This window comes from Lepidochelys olivacea (assembly GCF_965140295.1).
Source record: "Lepidochelys olivacea isolate rLepOli2 genome assembly, chromosome: 6".
NCBI classification, from domain to species: Eukaryota; Metazoa; Chordata; order Testudines; family Cheloniidae; genus Lepidochelys; species Lepidochelys olivacea.
Window position 1 is genome coordinate 1,755,943 of NC_140416.1, and position 22,530 is coordinate 1,778,472.

Below are 22,530 nucleotides of genomic sequence, written 5' to 3' on the forward strand. Positions count from 1 at the left end.
TTTTAAACTTATTTATCACCATTATAAATGCTGGAGGCAAAGCAGGGTTTTGGGTGAGGCTGACAACTCACGACTGCCCCCCATGTAATAACTTTGCAACCACCTGAGGGGTCCTGACCCCCAGTTTGAGAACCCCTGCACTGGATACATGCTTTAGATGGATGGATGGATGGATATGGCGGATGCACTGGATATGTTCTTTGATTGGTTGGCTGGATGGATAAATTGGATACACTAAATCCAGTTTGTGGTTTACTGGTTGAATACCTTGGATAAACTAAATGCAACCATTTGTTGGTTGGTTGGCTGGATGGGGGAGGGGCAGATAGTTTGGATGCGGTAGGTACATACGTTGATTTGTCGATTAGATGGATACATTGGATGTTTGGAATCATTGGAGACACTGGTCTGATGGATTATAAATGGATGGTGCATGATGGGATGTTTTCCCAGAGTGGGGATGACGGGCCCACAGGAGCAGATCGTCTCTTATGGGCATAGGAAACACCGATTTCCAAGCAGGAGGGACAGCATGAAGCCCAGTAGCATCAGCAGAGAGGGAACTAGGAAATGCTCTGGGGGACAGGGGTGCTATTGATCAATGCACACCCATGCCCCTCTCCGATCCCCTGTCTGTGGGGCTCACCAGAAGGCCTCCACCTCCTTCCCCTTGGCTGTGCTCTGCTGGGGTGGCTGGGAGACATAGTCGAAGCAGCTCCGGCCCCCGAGGTGGGGCCCACAGCGCAGGCTGTACTGGAACCAGATGCGGCCGTGGTTCAGGTAGCAATCCTTCTGGTGGGGCCCCCCAGCCTCCAGCGGGATGTCGCAGCTTCCCAGCAGGTCATCGTTCCACTTGTCCTCGTCCCAGACCTCTATGCGGATCTTGCTGGCACTGGTGATGCGGACGGTACCAAAGTCCAAGGGGACATACCAGACGGGACTGTTGTTGTTCCGGATGGTGCTGGTCCGGATCTCCCTTCTCTCAAAGAAGACCTTGACAAAGGCATCCGTAGCAGTAGATTGGTCCCCCCAGAGGCCACTGGCCTTCTTCACTGTCACCACCAGCTTCCCCAGGCCGCGCTCCCGCGAGCAGCACATGGTGTTGGTCATGGTATCCCCGGGGCAGACGCAGGAGCAGGGGTCATGGGCGCTGCGTTGAGTCCCTGGGGGGCAGCTTCGGGTGCAATTCCTCCACAGGGCCCTCTCACGGATGTACTCACTCACCGCCCGCCTCAGCGCCTCCCGCTTGGGGTCGTCCTGCTCCACCAGCATGTGGATGGGGTGCAACGAATAGGACACCAGGCCGGGGCTGGCTTTGAGGCTCTCCTTCCAGGCCGAGAAGACCTCGGCATCACTGCCAGAGAAAAGCACATCAGTTGTGCTCTCTCCTCCCTCCACCTCCACGTGGCGCTCCTGATACGTCTCGTGGAAGCTCCGCTGGACCTTCCCCTTCTTCTCCTCGCACTTGCTGGACCCACCCTTGACTGAGCCCATTCCGATACTCACGGCCGCCTCCATGCTCAAGCAGTCCTTGATCTCGTCGTCAGTCAAGCTGCTCATTGCTGCTTCGCAGACCCTCACGGCCGTCACGTCCCGCGCCCGCCCCCCAAGCTGCAGCTGGGACAAGTAATGGGTGCCGTAGTTGCTGATTAGCTGCTGGTACTCCAGCTTGGATTTGCTGTCGTACTGGTCGGGGAGGTTTTCCAGCGCCAGAGTGAAATGGCTGGTGAGCGGGGGCATCTCGCTGACCCGGAACCTGGTCAGGGACACAAGGGGAGGAGTGTGATCAGCCCAGTTATCAGCTGAGATCATTAGCTGTGCATTCTGATCATTAGCATCAGCCGTCCAGTGTGCTGAACCTCACAACTTGCTGGGGATACTGCCAGCTGCTTGACTGTTCTGGCAGACTGCCCCCGCTCTGGTCCCGGCAGGTCACCGGGCTGTCCTGAGACATAAGAGAGGAAAATCCCCCTGTCATAAATATAAAGGGAAGGGTAAACACCTTTAAAATCCCTCCTGGCCAGAGGAAAAATCCTCTCACCTGTAAAGGGTTAAGAAGCTAAAGGTAACCTTTCTAGCACCTGACCAATATGACCAATGAGGAGACAAGATACTTTCAAAAGCTGGAAGGAGGGAGAAAAACAAAGGGTCTGTGTCTGTCCTGTGTGATGCTTTTGCTGGGGCCAGAACAGGAATGGAGTCTTAGAACTTAGTAAGTAATCTAGCTAGATATGCGTTAGATTCTGATTTCTTTAAATGGCTGAGAAAATAAGTTGTGCTGAATGGAATGGATATTCCAGTCTGTGTGTCTTTTTTGGTAACTTAAGGTTTTGCCTAGAGGGATTCTCTATGTTCTGAATCTAATTACCCTGTAAGGTATTCACCATCCTGATTTTACAGAGGTAATTCTTTTTTACTTCTATTAAAAGTCTTCTTGTAAGGAAACTGAATGCTTTTTCATTGTTCTAAGATCCAAGGGTTTGGGTCTGTGGTCACCTATGCAAATTGGTGAGGATTTTTACCAAACTTTCCCCAGGAAGCGGGGTGCAAGGTTTTGGTGAGGATTTTGGGGGGAAAAGATGTTTCCAAACAACGCTTTCCCAGTAACCCAGATTAACGTTTGGTGGTGGCAGTGGAAGTCCAAGGGCAAAGGGTAAAATAGTTTGGACCTTGGGGAAGTTTTAACCTAAGCTGGTAAAAGTAAGCTTGGGGGGTTTTCATGCAGGTCCCTACATCTGTACCCTAGAGTTCAGAGTGGGGAAGGAACCTTGACACCCCCATATCTGTCCACTCCCAGGTGGGAGCCAGCACCCCCTAGAGGTCAAAAAAGTCCCATATCACTGTGTGGTGTTGCACTGATACCAGTTCTAGGTGAGCCCTCCTGACCAATGTTCCCTCCAATTATTGACAGGTCGTGTGTGCAAAAAATGTTTTCTGTGCAAATTTCTGTGCGCTCGGTGTTTCGCCGTGTATGTGGGGTTTAGTATCTGTGTGTGCACGCCCAGGCACACAGCTTAGAGAGAACAATGCTCCTGACCCAGGCTGGCTCTTACCTGTAATAGCCACAAGAGACCTCGTGGCTCACGAAGCTGTATTTGTCCATCCGCGTGTGATCTACAACAAAACTGGCCAGTTTGGAATGCGATCCAGCCAGGGCCACCTGGACATTAACCTTGGGCTTCACAGGCACATCCAGCCCCAACTTCCAGTCGTTCTGCACCACGGATGCCGCCGAATCCATCATGCCCATTGCTGACTGCTGCACCGAACTGCTCAGCTTCCGGCGGCACGAGACGTGGACCCGCCAGTCCACTGCGGCCAGCGGCAGCCTCTGCCACTGCCCTCCTTGAAGTCGGTTCCGGCACAGGGTGCAGGTGCTGTCCTGGTGTTGCCAGAGGCTGCTGTCAACCAGATAGGCCCCCTTCCTGCCCATTGTGGTCACATCGATGCCCTCGCCAGCCAGGCTGTGCCCGGGCACGAAGGCCGTGTGCTTCTTGCATTCATTGACCGTGCCTGTGTGACAATGGGAGGAGGCCCCAGGGAAGATGAAGAGGAGGAGGGGGATGAAGGCACCAAATCTGGGCATGGCTGATGTGACGGGTTCCCTCACCCAGGTGGGGTTGTTGGCCTCTGAACCCTCCTGCAGGGAGAGACACACAGAGGTCCAGAATTAGTGACTATCTAGTGGCAGGCAGTTCTCTTGGTTAACTCTGTTGTAGAGACAGAGACATCCACTTATCACCCATGACATCTGCCGTATTTTATTGCACACCTATGAAAACTGATGGGCTCTAGGAAACCTGGAGGCATTACACAAATGACCTGATGCCTCATTTGCATGTTTGACGACAGATTATCTAATTTTTATCAATTCCCTCTCCTCCTTGTTTTCCAGATGTTGGAATTCCATCACTAACTACGAGGAGGAGGTATAGTTTCACATGCCCATTCTACAGCGTGCAATATAATAATGAGTCATTGCAATTCCTCAATGGGGCCACTAGAGGACGGTGCCACGTGGACAGTGTCCGTGGCTTGTACTTAGTGAGCTGATTCAGTGGCTGGGTCTGGCCACTAGGGGGAAGTTCAAAGCCAGGCACAACCCGTAGATTGGGGGTGGTGGCTTTCATAACCAGCGAGAGCAGTGGGAGCTTGGGCCACGCTAGCCATGACTGGCCTCACTGTAGAATCTTCTGGGTCCCCCTTCTGGTCACGCCGAGTGGTGGTTTTGGTAATGTTTAACCACTGATGGAGGGTCATTTTCTGGGGTTTCTTATGGTCAGCATCAGCCCCAGCATCTAGCACTGTCAGCTTTACACTGTGGCTGTTGGGGAAAGAAGGAAGGAAATGCCACCGCCCCGGAACAGATCCTGGTCCCATCCAGCCCAGTAACCTGCTCCCTCCCTTTTGCCCTGGATAAGGCCCATAGGCCCATCTAGCCTGGTATCCTGCCCCCTCCCTACCATGCAAGAGCAGATCCATGGGTCCCATCTACTCTGGTATCCTGTCCCCTTCCTTTCTCACCAGGTACCTGACCACCTCACCTTTCTCTTTGTGTCCCTCCCCTTACTAACCACAAGGGATGCTGGGTTAAATGTAGATTTGAATTGTGTTCCACTTGGGTTGGAACTGCACAGCAATGCTGGCTATGGGGCAGGAAAGGGTGTCCGCTCTGCTATGATTGTAGCAGGCTCTGACTGGGAGGGGACAGTAAATGTCTGAACTCATCCCAGCAGAACCGGGCAGGAAAAACTCACTTGAATATTGACTGCTTGATTCTGCCCGGCCTGCAGCCCTCTGCAAGTCCTTCCTTGGGGTTCCCTCTCCAACTCTGCTGGTGCTCCTCAGTCCTGACCTGCTGCCCCACTGCTTTGTTGCCAATAGAAAATCAAACAGCCTGAAATTGCAAGATGCCCCTGATATGAAAGGTATAAAAGACGTAAATTAATTATCAAAAGCTGAATGGCAATGTGGTCCAGAGCAGTGGTTTTCAAACTTATTTTCTGGTGACCCAGCTGAAGAAAATGGTTGATTCCCATGATCCAACGGGGCTGGTGATCAGGGATTTGGGGTGTGGGAGGGCTCATGGCTAGGGCAGAGGGTTGGGGTATGGGGGTGAGGGCTGTGGGATGGGGCCGGGAATGAGGGGTTCAGGGTGTAGGAGGGTGATCTGGGCTGGGGCAGGGGGTTAGGGTGAGGGAGGGGGTCAGGGCTCTGGGCTGGGGGTGCAAGCTTTGGGTGGGACCAGGGAAGAGGGGTTTGGTGTGCAGGAAGGGTCTCTGGGTAGGTCCAGCTCCTAGGCGGAGGTTCACAAGTGGCTCTGCGTGGCTCTTGCCTGCAGGCACCCCCACCCCCCACAGCTCCCAGTGGCTGGGAACTGGCCAATGGGAGTGCAGAGCTGGTGGTCGGTGTGAGGGCAGCGCACGGAGCCCTGTGGCCCCCCCGCCTAAGAGCCAGACCTGCTGCTGGCCGTTTCAGGGTCGCAAAGCAGTGTCAGAACAGATAGGGATTAGTCTGTCTTAGCCAGGCAGCACCACAACCACCTGGACTTTTACGAGCCTAGTCGTCAGTGCTGACCACAGCCGCCACGACCCAGGGCCTTACATTCTGCCACCCAGTACTGGGTTGCCACCCGCAGTTTTATAACCACTGCTCTAGTGGGTAGAGCGTGGGATTGGCAGTCAGAACTCCTGGGTTCTCTTGTCACACTAGGAGGGGAGTGGGATCAAGTGGGTTAGAGCAGGAGGGAGTGGGGACCATGATATTGGTTGAGGTCTGTGGAGCACATGGGGTGAACAGGCTGGGACTGGGGGGATCTGTGCAGTGCCCCGCATTAGTGGGGCCTCAATCTCAGCACAGTCCTCATTTCAGCCAGGATTTGTGTAGCACCCAGTGCAATGGGGTTCCCCATCTCGGCCGAGGTCTGAGCAGCATCCTGCACAATGGGGTCCCCGATCTTGGCCAGGGTCTGAGCAGACCCACCCATCACTTACCTGCTTCAGGAACTGAGCTGAGGTATATTTCGGCCCTGGGGCCTGTCGGCGTCCCGGGCAGGTCTGTGTCTCTGCTGGGAGAGATGAGCTCTGAAGGTGGATCAAGGCACCACAAAGGGGCTCCCGTGTTCTCAGTGTCTCAGCCGTCATCACGCTCCCCGCAGCGCTGAGTTCCTGTCCCCCTTTCACACCCCCAGCCACAGCCAGCTCGACAGGAAGCTGTGGCCAGCAATTATTCCACCCCTGTGGTGGATCAAACGCGGTTCCCATGGGTCTTGACCCAGTGTATGATGAGCTAGAGAGTCTGCAAAGGAAACCACAGTGAGACAAACTCTGCACCGAGTCATTGGGGCCAACACTTCCTCCCGGGGAGAGCGGCCCCCTCCTGAGCACCCCGCCCTGCAGCACAGCACCCCCTAATGCTACACTGGGGCCAGCACTGCCTTTCGGGGAGAGTGTCCCCCGTTGAGCCCCCACCCTGCAGCAGAGAAGCCCCTAATGCCACACTGGGGCATTGGGGCCAGCATTGCCTGCCGAGGGAGAGCGCCCCCTGCTGAGCCCCCCCACCCTGAAGCACAGCGCACCAGTGTGAGGAAGTGGAACGTGTGAGCACAACCTTGTATAATTGTTCCCTTGGCACAGTTCGGAAATGAACCGGTTTCAAGGCGCGCAGGCAGCTCGGCCTATGGAGAGTAGGGGGGCCGGCAGTCAGGGGCTTGTGGGATAGTGGCCAGACTAAAAGCTCTGGAGGACCTGGGGTGAGGGGTGGGTGGGGAGCACCCCCTCGCAGGACCTGCTCAAGGAAAACCTGAGAGGTGGGCAATAAGGCTTCCCCCACCTCCTGGAGTACGCACACAGGAGTGGAGGGTGGAGAAGGGTGGAGAGCCCCAGGCACCAAATGAGTGCTCAGGGATCCACCCAGTCCCTCCTGTTGTAGTCCAGGAAGTATCAGATTCTTGTGGTTTCTGCCAGGACCAGCCTCTGGCTAATCAAGGGCAACTCCGCCACTTACATATTGGGGGGTCATGCAGCAGGGGCTCCGCGAGCAGGTCTGCCCCCTCGGTGGCCACAACGGACCTGGTTGCCGAGAACAGCTTGCAGGTCCGGAGGAGGTCCTGGTAGAAGACCAGCAGCTTGGAGAGATCTTGGAGGACCCCTCGGATAGAGAAAAAAGAGCTGCCAGTCGTATCGGAGCCCTCGGAGGCAGCGGAGGAAGGCGTGTGCCAATGTGCTGCATGCCAGACTACCTGCACCATAAAGGAGTCTCTGCAGGACCTGGAGGTGGAAGACATGGACCTGGCTGCAGAGACAGACCAGGTCCTGTTCTCCCTCCTCCAGGGGTAGACTCAGAACCCCCGCAGAGACCCTGTGCAGTCCTGGCCAGAAGAACTCCAGAGCCATCCTCTGAAGCCTGGCCAGGATCCCTGGGACTGGGCTCAGGGTGTTGAGTCGGTGCCAAAGCATGGACAGGACCAGCTGGTTGAGCACCAGTGCCCTCTCCCACAGGGAAAGGCAACGGAGCAGTCCTGTCCACCTCCGCAGCCACTCACCCACCCTGGCCTCCAAATCTTGCCAGTTCTCCAGTGGAGAAGGATATATGGCAGAAAGGTAACCGCCAAGATAGGGCAGTGGACCCGCACTCCACCGAATGGCTTGAAGCGCAGGTGGGAGGGAGTTCATCTGGCACCCATCTCCGACCATCAGGACAGAGCCATTGACGCAGCTGACCCGGACAAAGGAGACCACTGAGTAGATCCCCTGGGAGGCCTCCACCCGCACCAGGTCTCTTTGGTCCTGGACCAGCCGCAACTCCGGCTCACGAATCACCAACTGTGTCATCCTCCGGTGGAGGAGACAGAGGAAGGGCTTGATTGTAGAGTATACAGCAGGCCTGACAGTGGACAGCCCTGATGGACCCCTGGCTCGAAGCTGACAGTTTGGTCAGGTCCAGTGTAGCCTGACCAAACACTCCACAAAAGCATCCAGCACCTGGAGAAAATCCACAAACTGGGGCCCAAAGCTAAATGCCCGTAGAGTACCCAGGAGATACCTGTGGTTTATCCTGTCAAACACCTTGTCCTAGTCCAGAAACAGGAGGACGAATGACAGACCATCCGTACACCCAAGATCCAGGAGGTCCTGGACCAAATACAAATGATCAAAGATGGTGCAGCCTGGGACAGTCTAGGTTTCGTTGGATGGACTATGTCCGCCAGCACAGACCCCAGCCGCAGCAAGATGGCCTTTGCTATGACTTTGTAGTCCATGCTGAGGAGTGAGAGGGGATGCCAATTCTGAAGGTCGCAGAGGTCCCACTTCTTTGGTAGCAAGGCGAGCACGGCTCGCCTGCACAACAGAGGGAGGACCCCGCTCCCCAAGGACTAGCCCCAGACAATGGCAAGGTCCGGGCCGAGGATGTCCCAGAACACAGAGTAGAACACCATTGTCAGCCCATCCATGCTCAGAGATGTATTGGTAGGTGTCAAGGTTCCTTTCCCACTCTGAACTCTAGGGTACAGATGTGGGGACCTGCATGAAAGACTCCCTAAGCTTATTCTTACCAGCTTAGGTTAAAAACTTCTTCAAGGTACAAACTTTGTCTTGTCCTTGAACCCTCTGCTGCCACCACTCTCTGTTTTTAACTAACTTTACACCCGAGAGTTAAAAAACCCCAAAAAACTGGCTTGTAGTTTTTTTTTTGTGCTGTAATGTGATACCTATGTTCTCTGATAGCTATTCTCAGCCTACAGAAAAATCCTTTGTCTCCAGGCAAATAGACAGAAAAACGCTCTAGTTGCTCTTACCTAAAAAAAACAAAACAACCTCTTCAGGTCTGTGAAAAACTTGTGAATTTCCCTGCAGGAGGTTAACTACCTTGCCTTGAGATACAGAAAACTCCAGCTCAAAAAAGACAAATCCCTTTTGTCTCTGCTCTGGCCCCCAGGCAGAGACAAAAAAACTCTAACTGCTTTCAGCTTAAAACCTGTTTCCAAGCAGCCCAAAGGGAAAAAAATGTCCTTTTAAAATCCTACTGTGCTTCTGCTTCAAATGATTGAAAAAAAAATCTCAAAATTATCTAAAAAAAAAAATCTTAAAATGATCCCACCGCTCTGCCACCATGTCAAGGTTCCTTCCCCACTCTGAACTCTAGGGTACAGATGTGGGGACCTGCATGAAAGACCCCCTAAGCTTATTCTTACCAGCTTAGGTTAAAAACTTCCTCAAGGTACAAACTTTACCTTGTCCTTGAACCCTCTGCTGCCACCCCCAAGCGTGTTAAACAAAGAACAGGGAAAGAGCCCACTTGGAGACATTTTCCCCCCAAAATATCCCCCAAGCCCTACACCCCCTTTCCTGGGGAAGGCTTGATAAAAATCCTCACCAATTGGTACAGGTGAACACAGACCCAAACCCTTGGATTTTAAGAACAATGAAAAAGCAAACAGGTTGTTAAATGAAGAATATTAATTAAAGAAAAAGTAAAAGAAACAGCTCTGTAAAATCAGGATGGTAAATACCTTACAGGGTAATACGATTCAAAACATAGAGAATCCCTATAGGCAAAACCTTAAGTTACAAAAAGACACAAAAACAGGAATATCCATTCCATTCAGCACAGCTTATTTACTAGCCTTTTAAACAAAAGAAAATCTAACGCATTTCTAGCTAGATTACTTACTAACTTAACAGAAGTTCTGAAGAGCATTCCTGACCTGGTCCCGGCAAAAGCATCACACAGACAGACCCTTTGTTCCCCATCCCCTCCAGCTTTGAAAGTAACTTGTCTCCTCATTGGTGATTTTGGGTCAGGTGCCAGCGAGGTTATCTTAGCTTCTTAACCCTTTACAGGTGAAAGGGTTTTGCCTCTGGTCAGGAGGGATTTTATAGTTCTGTACACAGAAAGGTGGTTACCCTTCCCTTTATATTTATGACAGTGGGCATGAGATGGAGGGCTACCGAGAACTTGGCCAGAGCGAGAAGTAGCACAAGCCAGTCCCAGTCACCCACGCTGACCATTGTGAGTTCATTACAGAGCACTCATAAAGGCTCATAATGTTTGCCCCCTCCCTCAGTGTGGAGAACAGCCTTTGCCCCTTGAGCTATGAGTCCCATACACTTCCCTCCAACTCACTGGGAGAAAGTTTGGGTACAGAAGGGGTACAGGTTCTGGGAGGTAGTTTGGGTGCTGGGTGCTGACTCAGGGGGTTGAGGTGCAGGAGGGGAGCGGGGTGTGGGCTCTGGGAGGTAGTTTGGGTGCAAGAGGTGGTTTGGGGTGCAGGTTTTGGGAAAGAGTTTGGGTGTGAGCTCTGGGAGGGAGTTTGGGTGCTGGGTGTGGGCTCTGGGCTGGTACAGGGGATTGGGGTACAGGAGGGGGTGCCGGGGGAGTTTGGAGTACTGGGTGCAAGAGGGGGTTTGGGTGCTAGGTGCAGGCTTTCGGAGGGGGTTTGGGTGCTGGCTGCAGGCTCTAGGCTGGGACAAAGAGTTGGGATGTGGGGAATGGGACTGGGCTGGGGATGAAGAGTTTGGGGTGGATCAGGCAGGCTGCCCTGGGGCTGGGGGGCAGAGAGGAGGACTCCCCCAAGCCTCCTCCCCGCCAGCAGCAGCGAGCTCCATTGGAGGGGAGGCCCTCCCTGGACCCCCTGGCCCAACACTCACCCAAGCCCCCCAGGCTGCTACTCAGGAGGTCCAGCCAGGATAAGCCCTACCCCCCGGAGTTGACTTGGAGTCGCCTCAGCTCGCCCCTGACACTGCTCCCTTGTAGCCAGCTGTGCCAGTGGCCGGTAAGGGAGCACAGTGCGGAGCTGCAGGGGGCAGCCACCCACTGCCCAGGGCAGGTAGGGGAGGTGTGCGGGGGAAGCAGGCGAGGCTCAGGGACACTCCGGGGGAGGTGTGCAGGGGCAACAGGCGGGGACGGCAGAGAGACCCGGCCCCTAACATTGGTGGAGCTGTGCCCACCAGACCCTGAATTTGCTAGAGCCCGGGGTCCATGGGCTAATACAACTTGCCACCCCTGTAGAATGACAGGACTTCCTGCTTAGAAATTTGATTTCACACATGTTTATTGAGGCAGGGAGATACATTTGCAAAGATCCAGAGACCTGGAATCCTCCCAGAAACAAATCATTTTGCAATGGTGTTGCAAAGCTGCTTGGCAGTTTTCCAGGCTGGAGATGTTTAACTTGCAGTCAGTAGGGTTCAGAGTTAACCACCCCCACTCCATCAGTGAGGTGCACCATGGAGCTATTGATCTAGGCTCTCAACAGATGCAGATGGGGTGAGACAGGAAGAAGCTTTAATCCGCGAATTAGGGAGAATTTGCCCTTCCAAATGTGACCCCAATGTAGGACCATCTCCCTGAGCCTGCTGACAGCCTGAATCAATAGCCCTGTGGTGTGTTCTCCTGTGTATTAACTCTGAAGCCTACTGATGGTGAGTGATACATCACCATCTTTCTTTACAATCTGAGCAGAGAACATCCAGCTGGGTGGTGGTCGGGGCCTGTGTATTCATGATGATATAACTAACCCCAAAGCAGCTGAGTAATTGTGAAAGCAACAGAAACAACACTTAGGGAACAGCCCCCTAATGAATCCTCCCCTCGGGACCCCGGCTCATCCGCTGGGTGTTTAGAACCCTGTCCACCCTGGAACATCTTAGGGTTTCTATAGAGGGTTAATCACTGAACCACAATAGGACAGACCTGAGCTTTGCACCTTTTCCTTTGTTAAGGAAAAGTTAGCACATGTGACTCCATTTTGGTTTGGGGCCCACCATTGTTTAAATGCCAGCACATCATACACCAGGAGGAGTGATCCTTAGATACTGAATCCCTGTGAAAATCCTCCTCCTTGTTTCCAGCCTGCCTTGACTCCCAGTATCTGGTTTTTGTCAGTCTCTAACTCCCTGTCTCTTGGCCTTGATGTGAGGCCTCCCATCCTGATAATAAAAGTTACTGATGCATGGCTTTAGGACCATGCTGTGTAATTAACATACTGGTATAGCACGAGGAATGCACCAAGCAGGGATAGGTGGTAGATAAGACAAGGGTTTGTTTATTGGCTAAGGTTTCCGATGCACGAGGGCAACATGCTTTGCTAAAAAGTATATAACCTTTGTATAATCTGTATTCAGGGTCCCCTCCTGGCTAGCAGGGGGGCACCACGCTCGAGCGTAATAAACTTAGTGTCTTTTGGGAACTCTGCAGCTGTGGACTTTGTTTCTGTGCCTCAGCCTAGATTCGAACTGTGCGTGTCCTACCAGGTGTAATTCGCAGCATTGGTGTGCGTGTCCTACCAGGTGTAATTCGTAACACCTTTCCCGTAGAGACAATCGGTTTTCAAGTGGATACACTAGACAGATAAATACAGTTGGTGGATGGATACATGGGGCAGTGGATTGGTTGCCCGGCCTGCACATATTGGTTGACTGGTTGGTTGGGTGCACTTAGGACATTTGTGGGTTGGTTGGTTGCACTGGCTACACCTAGTGGTTGGCTGGTTGGATGTACGTAACTCTTTAGTTGGTTGGTTGGTTAGTTACACTGGATGCACTAGATCAGTAGTTCTTAACCCGTGGCCCATGGGCCGCTTGTGCCCCAATCGGAACACAGCTGTAGCCCGTATCACATCCCGAGGGCCATACAGATAATATATATATATTGTGGATGTGGCCCACATAACACATAGAGAGCTGTGTATGCATCCCACAATGGTAAATAGGTTGAGAATAGATATGCACTAGATACATACACTGGTTAGTTGGCAGGTAGGCTGGATATGCTAAATATATTTGATATAGTTGGCTGGTTACACTGGACACACTAAATACATTTGTTGGTTGGCTGGCTGGAAATTTTCTATATAATAAACTCATTCACTGGTTGGTTGGCTGGCTGGCTGGCTTTTACATCGCATGCTCAAGATAAATTAATTGGTTCTTTGGATGTACTGGATACCTATGCTCAAGTAAGTGTTCTGATGCCTGGATCCAAACTCTGCATCAGGTCCATTGGGACTTCAGCTTCTCCTGACTGATTGTGCTGGGGGCTCTGCCTGTCTCCCGCACTCCGGACTCTCAGATACTACCACCACCTGGGACCCCCGATCGATTCAAGCTTAATGGAGTGGTAAAAACGGATCTCTCTCCCTCTCTCTCTCTGTCTCGGTATAGCCTTCTGACCCTGACTTGTGTGATCAGTTATAGTTTTGTAAACCCGACTTTTATAACCAGATTTAAGTTAGATTTAATATTATCACTGTTTTGCTTGTTTGGCTCCCCTGTGGTTATTACCTAGCAATAAATAACTTTCATGGTTAAGCTGGTTGCTTCTCTCTCTCTCTCTCTCTCTCTCTCCCTTGTGGGTGGTTTTTTTTTGGTCTCCTCATTCGGTCTGCAGCAATGCTCCTCTTACCTAAGCTAAAAAATCCCTGCAGCGCCCAAAAATCCTGTGGGATTTTCTCATCAAGTGGGTTACTACCAGAAAAATTGTAATGTGAAAGTGGGTCTAGAGACATGCTGAACCAGGGGCCTATGAGGGTGGCGGATTGAAAGTGCTGCTCAACCCGGCCTGCTCAGACGTGCTCTATTCTGGTGCAGTGTCCATGGCATAGGAGGGTGATAGCTTGGAAGTGCTGCTCGACCCCGCCTGCTGAGGCCAGTGACATATAAGGGGTCAGCTTGGGGCCCCCCAGCCACCAGCGGGATGTCGCAGCTTCCCAGCAGGTCATCATCCCAATTGTTGTCCTCGTCCCAGACCTGGACTCGGATCTTGCTGGCACTGGTGATGCGGACGGTACCGAAGTCCAAGTGGACATTCCAGACGGGACTGTTGTTGTTCCAGATGGTGCCAGTCCAGATTTCCTTGCTCTCAAAGAAGATCTTGACAAAGGCATCTGTAGCAGTCAAGTGGTCTGCCCAGAGGTCACTGGCCTGCTTCACAATCATCGTCAGCTTCCCCAGGATGCACTCCCGTGATCAGCACATGGTGTTGGTTGTGGCATTCCCAGGGCAGATGCAGGAGCTGCATTTGGTCCCTGGGGGGCAGTGCTGGGTGCAATTCCTCCACAGGGCCCTCTCGGTGATGTACTCACTCACCGCCCGCCTCATGCCGTGCCAGCTAGGACCATGTACCCTGCAGGGGCTTGCTCTGAAGCCACTGGGTGTGTGGTGGAGCAGAAGGAGGCTATGGAAAGATCCTCTCCTGTCCACCATGCATCACAACCGCACTCCCATCGGCTCTCCGGAGCCTCCCCATCTCTCAGCCTCTGCACCAGGATCCCAGCCTTCATTCCATGTGCAGGTCAGGAACTCAGAGCCGTTCCCCACCCCCTGATAACACCTTCCATGCACTGTTAGAACTGACGTGCAAGATGCATTTAGCTCGGGGTGGCCACATATCGGAAATTGTATGGCGGGCCGTGAATACTGACAAAATTGGAGATTGGGGTGCAGGAGCTGGTGAGGGCTCTGCCTCAGGGTGTGGGATCTGAGGTGGGGCCAGAAATGAGGAGTTCATGGTGTACAAGGGGGCTCTGGGCTGGAGCAGGGGGTTGAGGTGCAGTGAGGGTGAGGGCTCTGCCTGGGGTGGTGTGCTCCGGGGATGGGCTGGGGATGAGGGGTTTGGGGTACAGGAGGGTGCTCTGGGCTGGGACCAAGGGGTTCTGAGGGCAGGAGGAGGATTGGGGCTGGGACAGGGGGTTGGGGGTCTGGGAAGGGGTCAGGAGTGAAGGCTCCAGGTGGTGCTTACCTCAAGCAGCTCCCGGAAGAAGCAGCATGTCCCCCCTTTGGCTCCGACATAGAGGCGTGGCACCGCTCAGATGGCTCTGCATACTCCCGCGTCCGCAGGCACCGCCCCTACCTGTCCCATTGGCGGTGGTTCCCAGCCAATGGGAGCTGTGGAGGGCGGCGCTTGGGGTGTGCAGAGCCTCATGACTGCCCCTATGGGTAGGAGCCAGAGGGGGGACATGCCAAGGCTTCCGGGAGCCACACGGAAATCCCCCGGTGGGAGCTTGAGGGCCAGATTAAAAGGTCTGATGGGCCAGATGTGGGCCTTAGTTTGCCTACCCCAAATTTAGTTGATCAACCGGTCGGGGGCTATATGAGAACAGGCTGCCATCTGCTGGCGGGAATCGGAGCTGTACCATTAAAGGAGGACTATTACTTCTAATTCTCCAGTCCCCGGAGCCAGCCATGTCATGGGGCCAGATCAGAACCAGCGCCCCCTAGAGGGGAAAGGCCCCGTGTCCCATCCCCCAGCCTCCTGAGCCAGCCAATCCCCCTGCTGAAGAGTCAGCTCAGAGCTGAATCCCCTTAGAGGTAAAAATCCTCATATCCCCTCCTGGATCCCTTGGCAATAGCAGTGTCTTGCTAATATCAGCTTTGGGATATTAATGCACCCCTAAGAACATGGCTCATCTCCCTGTATCTCTTTCCCACCCACCCCACTCTGTCCCCAACAGAAGCCACTCCCTTTGACTGGCTTTAACCACATTACACTGGATTCCCTATACCAGCAAATTTGTCCAGCTGTCTAGCTCCCCTGTCGTGCCATGCCACACTCCCCTCCAGCCCAGAGCTCCCCATACTTTTCCCAAGCATATAGTGCAGCCACTCATTTCTACTCTACATCTGGGTCCAGCCCACTGAGGTTGGAAGAATGACAAGGCTTTTTGCTTAGAAATTTGCTTTCACAAATGTTTATTGAAGCAGGGAGATACATTTGAAAGAATTCAGAGATCTAGAATCCTCCCAGAAGCAAGTAATTTTGACGTGGAGCTGCAAAGCAGCATGGCGGTTTTCCAGGCAGAGGAGATATTTAACTTGCAGTCGGTAGGGTTCAGAGTTAACAACCCTCATTCACCAGTTAATTGCACAATGGCGCTATTTATCTAGGATCCCACAGATGCAGATTGGGGTGAAACAGGAAGATGCTTTAATCCCCGCATTAGAGGCAGATGCCCTTCCCAATGCGACCCCAATACGGTGCCTTCTCTCTGAGCTTGCTGACAGCCGGAATCAGCAGTCCTGTGGCATGACTTCCATCATTTAACTCTGATTTCTATGGATGGCAAGTGATATATCAGCATCGCTCCTGATCATCTGAGGAATGAACATCCAGCTGGATGGTGGGTGGGGCCTGAACATTCAGGATGAGATAATTAACCCCAGAGCTGCTGGGTAATAGTGGAAAGCAAGAAAAATCACAACCAGGAAACAGCCTCTGAGTGAATCTTCCTTCTGGGAGCCCATCCCATGCCCTGGGTGTTTAGAACTGTGCCCATCGCTGGAGTATCGTCGGGTTTCTGCAGAGGGTTAATCCCTGATGCCACAATAGGACAGGGGGTGAGCTTTGCTCCTGATGATCTCTTTTCAGCTCGATGCACTGGACAGGTAATGACCGTGGGTGAATGGATACGTGGGCTGGGGGATTAGTCGCACTGCCGGCACGTATTGGTTGACTGGATGAACTTGACATTCATGGGTTGGTTGGTTGCACTGGCTACACATGTTGGTTGGACGTACGTAAGGCATTAGTTGGTTGGATACACCAGATGGACGAGTACATACACTGGTTCGTTGGCTGGTTGGATACATTGGATGCAGTGGATACGTCGGTTGAATAGTTTGGCAGGTTGGCTGGATATGCTCAACACATTTGTTGGTTGACTGGTTACATCTGACAACCTGAACATATCCACTGGTTGGTTAGCTGGCGGGCTGGCTTTTTTACATTGGCAGCTCTCGATAAAATGTGTAGGTTGTATGGATGTACTGGATACATTCATTGGTTGATGGCTTGCTGGTTGAATATGTTGGATAAAGTAAATGCAACAATTGGTTGGTTGGCTGGCAGTTGGCTGGATGTGGGGGGCAGATAGGTTGGATGCAGAAGGTAAATACTTTGGTTTGTTGGTTGGATGTATACATTGGATGACTGGAATCATCGGGCACACTGGTCTGAGGGATCTGGAATGGGCGGTTCATGGTGGGGTATTTTCCCAGAGGGAGCTGTGAGGATGATGGGCCCACAGGAGCAGGCCGTCTCTTGTGGCATAGGAGACACAGATTCCCGAGCAGGGATGACAGCATGAAGCCCAGTAGCATCAGCGGAGGGGGAACTAGGAAATGCTCTGGGGAACAGGGAGCACGAACAATCAATGCACACCCATGCCCCTCTCGGATCCCCTGTCTGTGGGGCTCACCAGAAGGCCTCCACCTCCTTCCCCTTGGCTGTGCTCTGCTGGGGTGGCTGGGAGACATAGTCGAAGCAGCTCCGGCCCCCGAGGTGGGGCCCACAGCGCAGGCTGTACTGGAACCAGATGCGGCCGTGGTTCAGGTAGCAATCCTTCTGGTGGGGCCCCCCAGCCTCCAGCGGGATGTCGCAGCTTCCCAGCAATTCATTCTTCCACTTGTCTTTGTCCCAGACCTGGACACAGATCTTGCTGGCGCTGGTGATGCGGACGGTTCCGAAGTCCAAGTGGACGTTCCAGACGGGATTGTTGTCGCAGATGGTGTCGGTCCCACTCTCCCTTCTCTCAAAGAAGACCTTGACAAAGGCATCTGTAGCGGAAAAGTAATCCCCCCACAGGCCGCTAGCCCGCTTCACTGTCACCATGAGCTTCCCCAGGCCGCGCTCCCGTGAGCAGCACATGGTGTTGGTCATGGTATACCCGGGGCAGAGGCAGGAGCAGGGGTTGTGGGCGCTTCGTTGAGTCCCTGGGGGGCAGCTTCGGGTGCAATTCCTCCACAGGGCCCTCTCACGGATGTACTCACTCACTGCCTGCCTCAGTGCCTCCCGCTTGCGGTTGCCCTGCTCCACCAGGATGTGGATGGGGTGCAACGAATAGGACACCAGGCCGGGGCTGGCTTTGAGGCTCTCTATCCAGGTGGAGAAGACCTTGGCATCACTCCCGAAGAGCACATCAGTCGTGCTCTCTCCTCCCTCCACCTCCACGTGGCGATCCCGATACGTCTCATGGAAGCTCCCCTGGACCTTCCCCTTCTTCTTCTCCTCCTCGCACTTGCTGTGCCCACCCTTGACTGAGCCCATTCCGATACTCACACCCGCCTCCATACTCAAGCAGTCCTTGATCTCGTCGTCACTCAAGCTGCTCATTGACGCTTCGCAGACCCGCACGGCTGTCAAGTCCCGTGTCCGGCCCCCCAGATGCAGTTGGGATATGTAGTGGGTGCCGTAGTTGTTGATTAGCTGCTGATACTCCACCTTGGATTTGCTGTTGTACTGCTCTGGGAGGTTCTTCAGCGCCCGAGTGAAATGGCTGGTGAGCGGGGGCGTCTTGCTGACCCGGAATCTGGTCAGGGACAAAAGGCAAGGAGTGTGCTTAGCCTACTGAGACAGCAGTGTATCCTAAGGCCCTAACCAACCCACAAGCAATGATCTAAGCAGGTAGCTCCTACTCAAAGCAGTCACCCAGTCAGCTGAACTTGACCACATTGCTGGGGATACTGTCAGCTGCTTGATAGTTGAGACAGACATCCCCTACTCTGGCTACAGCAGGTCGCCAGGCTGTCCTGACACACACGAGAAGAAAATCCCCCATAGCTGTCCAGTCCTAGGTGGTAACCGCCATCTCCTAGAGGGGAAGGGCTCCATGTCCCAATCCCTGCTGCCTTCCTAGCCAGGCAGTCCCCCACCCTGGGGCCAGATTGAATCTGGCATTCCCTAGAGAGGAAATGTTCTGTGTCACATTCAATGGACCCCTGAGACAGCCAGTCCCCCGTCCTGGGCATGGATCAGAGCCAGTACCCCACAGAGGGGAAAGGCCCCGTATCTCTGTGTGGTATTGCTCTGATCCCAATTCCAGATCAGCCCTCCTGACCCAAGCTGGCTCTCACCCGTAATAGCCGCAGGAGACCTCGTGGCTCATGAAGCTGTATTTGTCCTTCCGCGTGTGGGCTACCACGAAACTGGCCAGTTTGGAATGTGATCCAGCCAGGGCCACCTGCACATTAACCTTGGGCTTCACAGGCACATCCAGCCCCACCTTCCAGTCGTTCTGCACCGCGGACTCCGCCAACTCCAAGATGCGCATGGCCGACTGCTGCACCGAGCTGCTCAGCTTCCGGCGGCACGAGACGCGGACCCGCCAGTCCACCACGGCCAGTGGCAGCCTCTGCCACTGCCCTCCTTGAAGTCGGTTCCGGCACAGGGTGCAGGTGCTCTCCTGATGTTGCCAGAGGCTGCTGTCTACCAGATAGGCCCCCTTTCTGGCCATCGTGGTCACATCGATGCCCTCCCCAGCCAGGCTGTGCCCGGGCACAAAGGCCGTGTGATTCTTGCATTCATTGACCGTGCCTGTGTGACAATGGGAGGAGGCCCCAGGGAAGATGAAGAGGAGGAGGGGGATGAAGGCACCAAATCTGGGGATGGCTGATATGATGGGTTCCCGCACCAAGGAGAGGCCGTCAGCCTCTGAACAGCCTAGAGGAACAGACACACAGAGGTCCAGAATTAGTGACAATCCAGTGGCAGGCGGTTCTGTAAGTTATCTCTGTTGTAGAGACAGAGACATCCACCTACCACCGACGACATCAGCCATGTTTTATTGCACACCTACGAAAACTCTGGGCTCTAGGAGGCATTACACAAATGACGTGATGCCTCATTTGCATGTTTGACTACAGAGTATCTAATTTGCATCAATTCCCTCTCCTCCTTGTTTCCCAGATGTTGGAATTCCATCACTAACTACGAGGAGGAGGTATAGTTCACATTCCCACTCTACGGTGCGCAATATAATAATGGATCATTGCAATTCGTCAATGGGGCCACTAGAGGGCGGTGCCATGGTGACAGAGTCCGTGGCTAGAAAATAGTGAGCCAATGTAGTTGCTGGGTGTGGCCACTAGGGGGCAGTGCAAGGCCAAAACAACCCGTGGCTTGCAAGTGGTGGCTTTTGTAGCCAGCAAAAACAGCGGCAGCTTGCAGCATGCTAGGCATTAATGGGCTTGCCGTAGAAACTGCTGAGGCCCCCTTGTGGCCACGACGAGTAGTGGATTCGGTTATGTTTAACCACTGACAAAGGGTCATTTTCTGGGGTTTCTCATGGTCAGCATCAGCCCCTGTGTCTGGCGTTGCCACCTTTACACTGTGGCTGTCGGAGAAAGATGGCAGGAAACCCTAGCGCCCTGAATCAGGCCCCAGGCCCATCTAGCCCAGTATCCTGGCCCTGGATCAGGTCCATGGGCCCATCTAGCCTGGTATCCCGCCTGCTTCCTACGACTGTGGAGCAAACCCTGGGCCCATCTACTCTGGTATCCTGTCCCCTTCCTTCTGCCCCAGATGCTTTGAGCACCTCACACTTCTCTTTGCGTCCCTCCCCCTACTAACCACAAGGGATGCTGTGTTAAATGTTGATTTGAACTGTTTTCAACTTGGGTTGGAACAGTACAGCAAAGCTGGCTGTGGGGCAGGAAAGGGTAACAGCTCTGCATCCTGTCAGGGTAGCAGGCTCGGACTGGGAGGGGACAGTAAATGTTTGAACTCACCCCGGCAGAACCAGGCAGGAAAAACGCATTTGAAAATGGACTGCTTGGTTCTGCCAGCCCCCAGTCCCCCTGCAATCCGAGCCTTGGGGTTCCCTCCCCCCGGACTCTGCCGGTGCTCCTCAGTCCAGATCTGCTGTCCCCCACTGCTTCGTTGCCAATAGAAAATCAAACAGCCTGAAATTGCAAGATGCCCCTGATATGAAAGGTATCAACTACGTAAATTAATTATCAAAAACTGAGTGGCAACATGGGCTAGTGTATAGAGCCCTGGACTGAGCGTCAGGACTCCTGGGTTCTATTTTCGCTCTGGCGGGGGAGTGGGGTGAAGCGGGTTAGAGCAGAAGAGACTGGGAACCACGATCTTGGTTGAGGTCTGTGCAGCACCCGGAGTGACAGGGTTCCCAATCTCAATGGGGTGTGGGGGGGGTCTGTGCAGAGCCCGGCATTAGCGGGGGGGGGATCTCAGTTGGGATGGGTCTGTGCAGGACCCGTCGTGATGGGGTTCCTGATCTGGGTCTGGGTTCTGTACAGTGCCCAGCATGATGGGGTTCCTGATCTGGGTCTGATCTCGGCCGGGGTCTGTGCAGGACCCGTCGCGATGGGGTTCCTGGTCTGGGTCAGGTTCTGTGAAGGACCCGTCGCGATGGGGTTCCTGATCTGGGTCTGGGTTCTGTACAGTGCCCAGCATGATGGGGTTCCTGATCTGGGTCTGGGTTCTGTACAGTGCCCAGCATGATGGGGTTCCTGATCTGGGTCTGATCTCGGCTGGGGTCTGTGCAGGACCCGTCACGATGGGGTTCCTGGTGTGGGTCAGGTTCTGTGAAGGACCCGTTGCGATGGGGTTCCTGATCTGGGTCTGATCTCGGCCGGGGTCTGTGCAGGACCCATCGCATTGGGGTTCCTGATCTGGGTCTGGGTTCTGTACAGTGCCCAGCATGATGGGGTTCCTGATTTGGGTCTGATCTCGGCTGGGGTCTGTGCAGGACCCGTCGCGATGGGGTTCCTGGTCTGGGTCAGGTTCTGTGAAGGACCTGTCGCGATGGGGTTCCTGATCTGGGTCTGGGTTCTGTACAGTGCCCAGCACGATGGGGTTCCTGATCTGGGTCTGATCTCGGCCGGGGTCTGTGCAGGACCCGTCGCGATGGGGTTCCTGATCTGGGTCTGGGTTCTGTACAGTGCCCAGCATGATGGGGTTCCTGATTTGGGTCTGATCTCGGCTGGGGTCTGTGCAGGACCCGTCGCGATGGGGTTCCTGGTCTGGGTCAGGTTCTGTGAAGGACCCGTCGCGATGGGGTTCCTGATCTGGGTCTGGGTTCTGTACAGTGCCCAGCACGATGGGGTTCCTGATCTGGGTCTGATCTCAGCCGGGGTCTGTGCAGGACCCGTCGTGATGGGGTTCCTGGTCTGGGTCTGGGTTCTGTACAGTGCCCAGCATGATGGGGTTCCTGATTTGGGTCTGATCTCGGCTGGGGTCTGTGCAGGACCCGTCGCGATGGGGTTCCTGGTCTGGGTCAGGTTCTGTGAAGGACCCATCGCGATGGGGTTCCTGATCTGGGTCTGGGTTCTGTACAGTGCCCAGCACGATGGGATTCCTGATCTGGGTCTGATCTCAGCCGGGGTCTGTGCAGGACCCGTCGCGATGGGGTTCCTGGTCTGGGTCAGGTTCTGTGAAGGACCCGTCGCGATGGGGTTCCTGATCTTGGCCGGGGTCTGTGCAATGCCCGGCGTGAAGGGGTCTCTGATCTCAGTCAGGGTCTGTGCAGAGCCTGGCACAATGGAGTTCCCGATCTCAGCCATGATCTGTGCAGACCCACCCATCACTCACCTGTCTGAGGAGCCAAGCTGAGGTATATTTAGGATCCGGGGCCCGTCGGCAGCCAGGGCTGGTCTGTGTCTCTGCTGGGAGAGATGCGCTTTGAAGATGGATCAAGGCACCGCAAAAGGGCTCCTGTGTTCTCAGTGTCTCAGCCGTCATCACACTCCCCACAGCGCTGAGTTCCTGCCCCCCTTTCACACCCCCAGCCACAGC

At 54.0% G+C, this 22,530-nt stretch overlaps 2 protein-coding genes across 2 annotated transcripts; both read right to left on the bottom strand.

Annotated features, from left to right (window-relative positions):
* Nucleotides 1-642: 642 nt before the first annotated feature.
* Nucleotides 643-22,476, bottom strand: LOC311522437 (perforin-1-like; the record flags this gene model as incomplete). The annotated part of the gene is made up of 3 exons (XM_084631769.1): nucleotides 643-1,756; nucleotides 3,054-3,640; nucleotides 22,327-22,476. 3 exons carry the CDS (start codon nucleotides 22,474-22,476, stop codon nucleotides 643-645), a joined length of 1,851 nt encoding a protein of 616 aa, XP_084487895.1.
* Nucleotides 13,551-19,552, bottom strand: LOC311522581 (perforin-1-like; the record flags this gene model as incomplete). The annotated part of the gene is made up of 5 exons (XM_084632054.1): nucleotides 13,551-13,885; nucleotides 14,851-14,930; nucleotides 17,195-18,304; nucleotides 18,849-19,434; nucleotides 19,534-19,552. The coding sequence occupies 5 exons, from the start codon at nucleotides 19,550-19,552 to the stop codon at nucleotides 13,551-13,553; spliced, it is 2,130 nt and encodes a 709-aa protein (XP_084488180.1).
* Nucleotides 22,477-22,530: the final 54 nt, after the last annotated feature.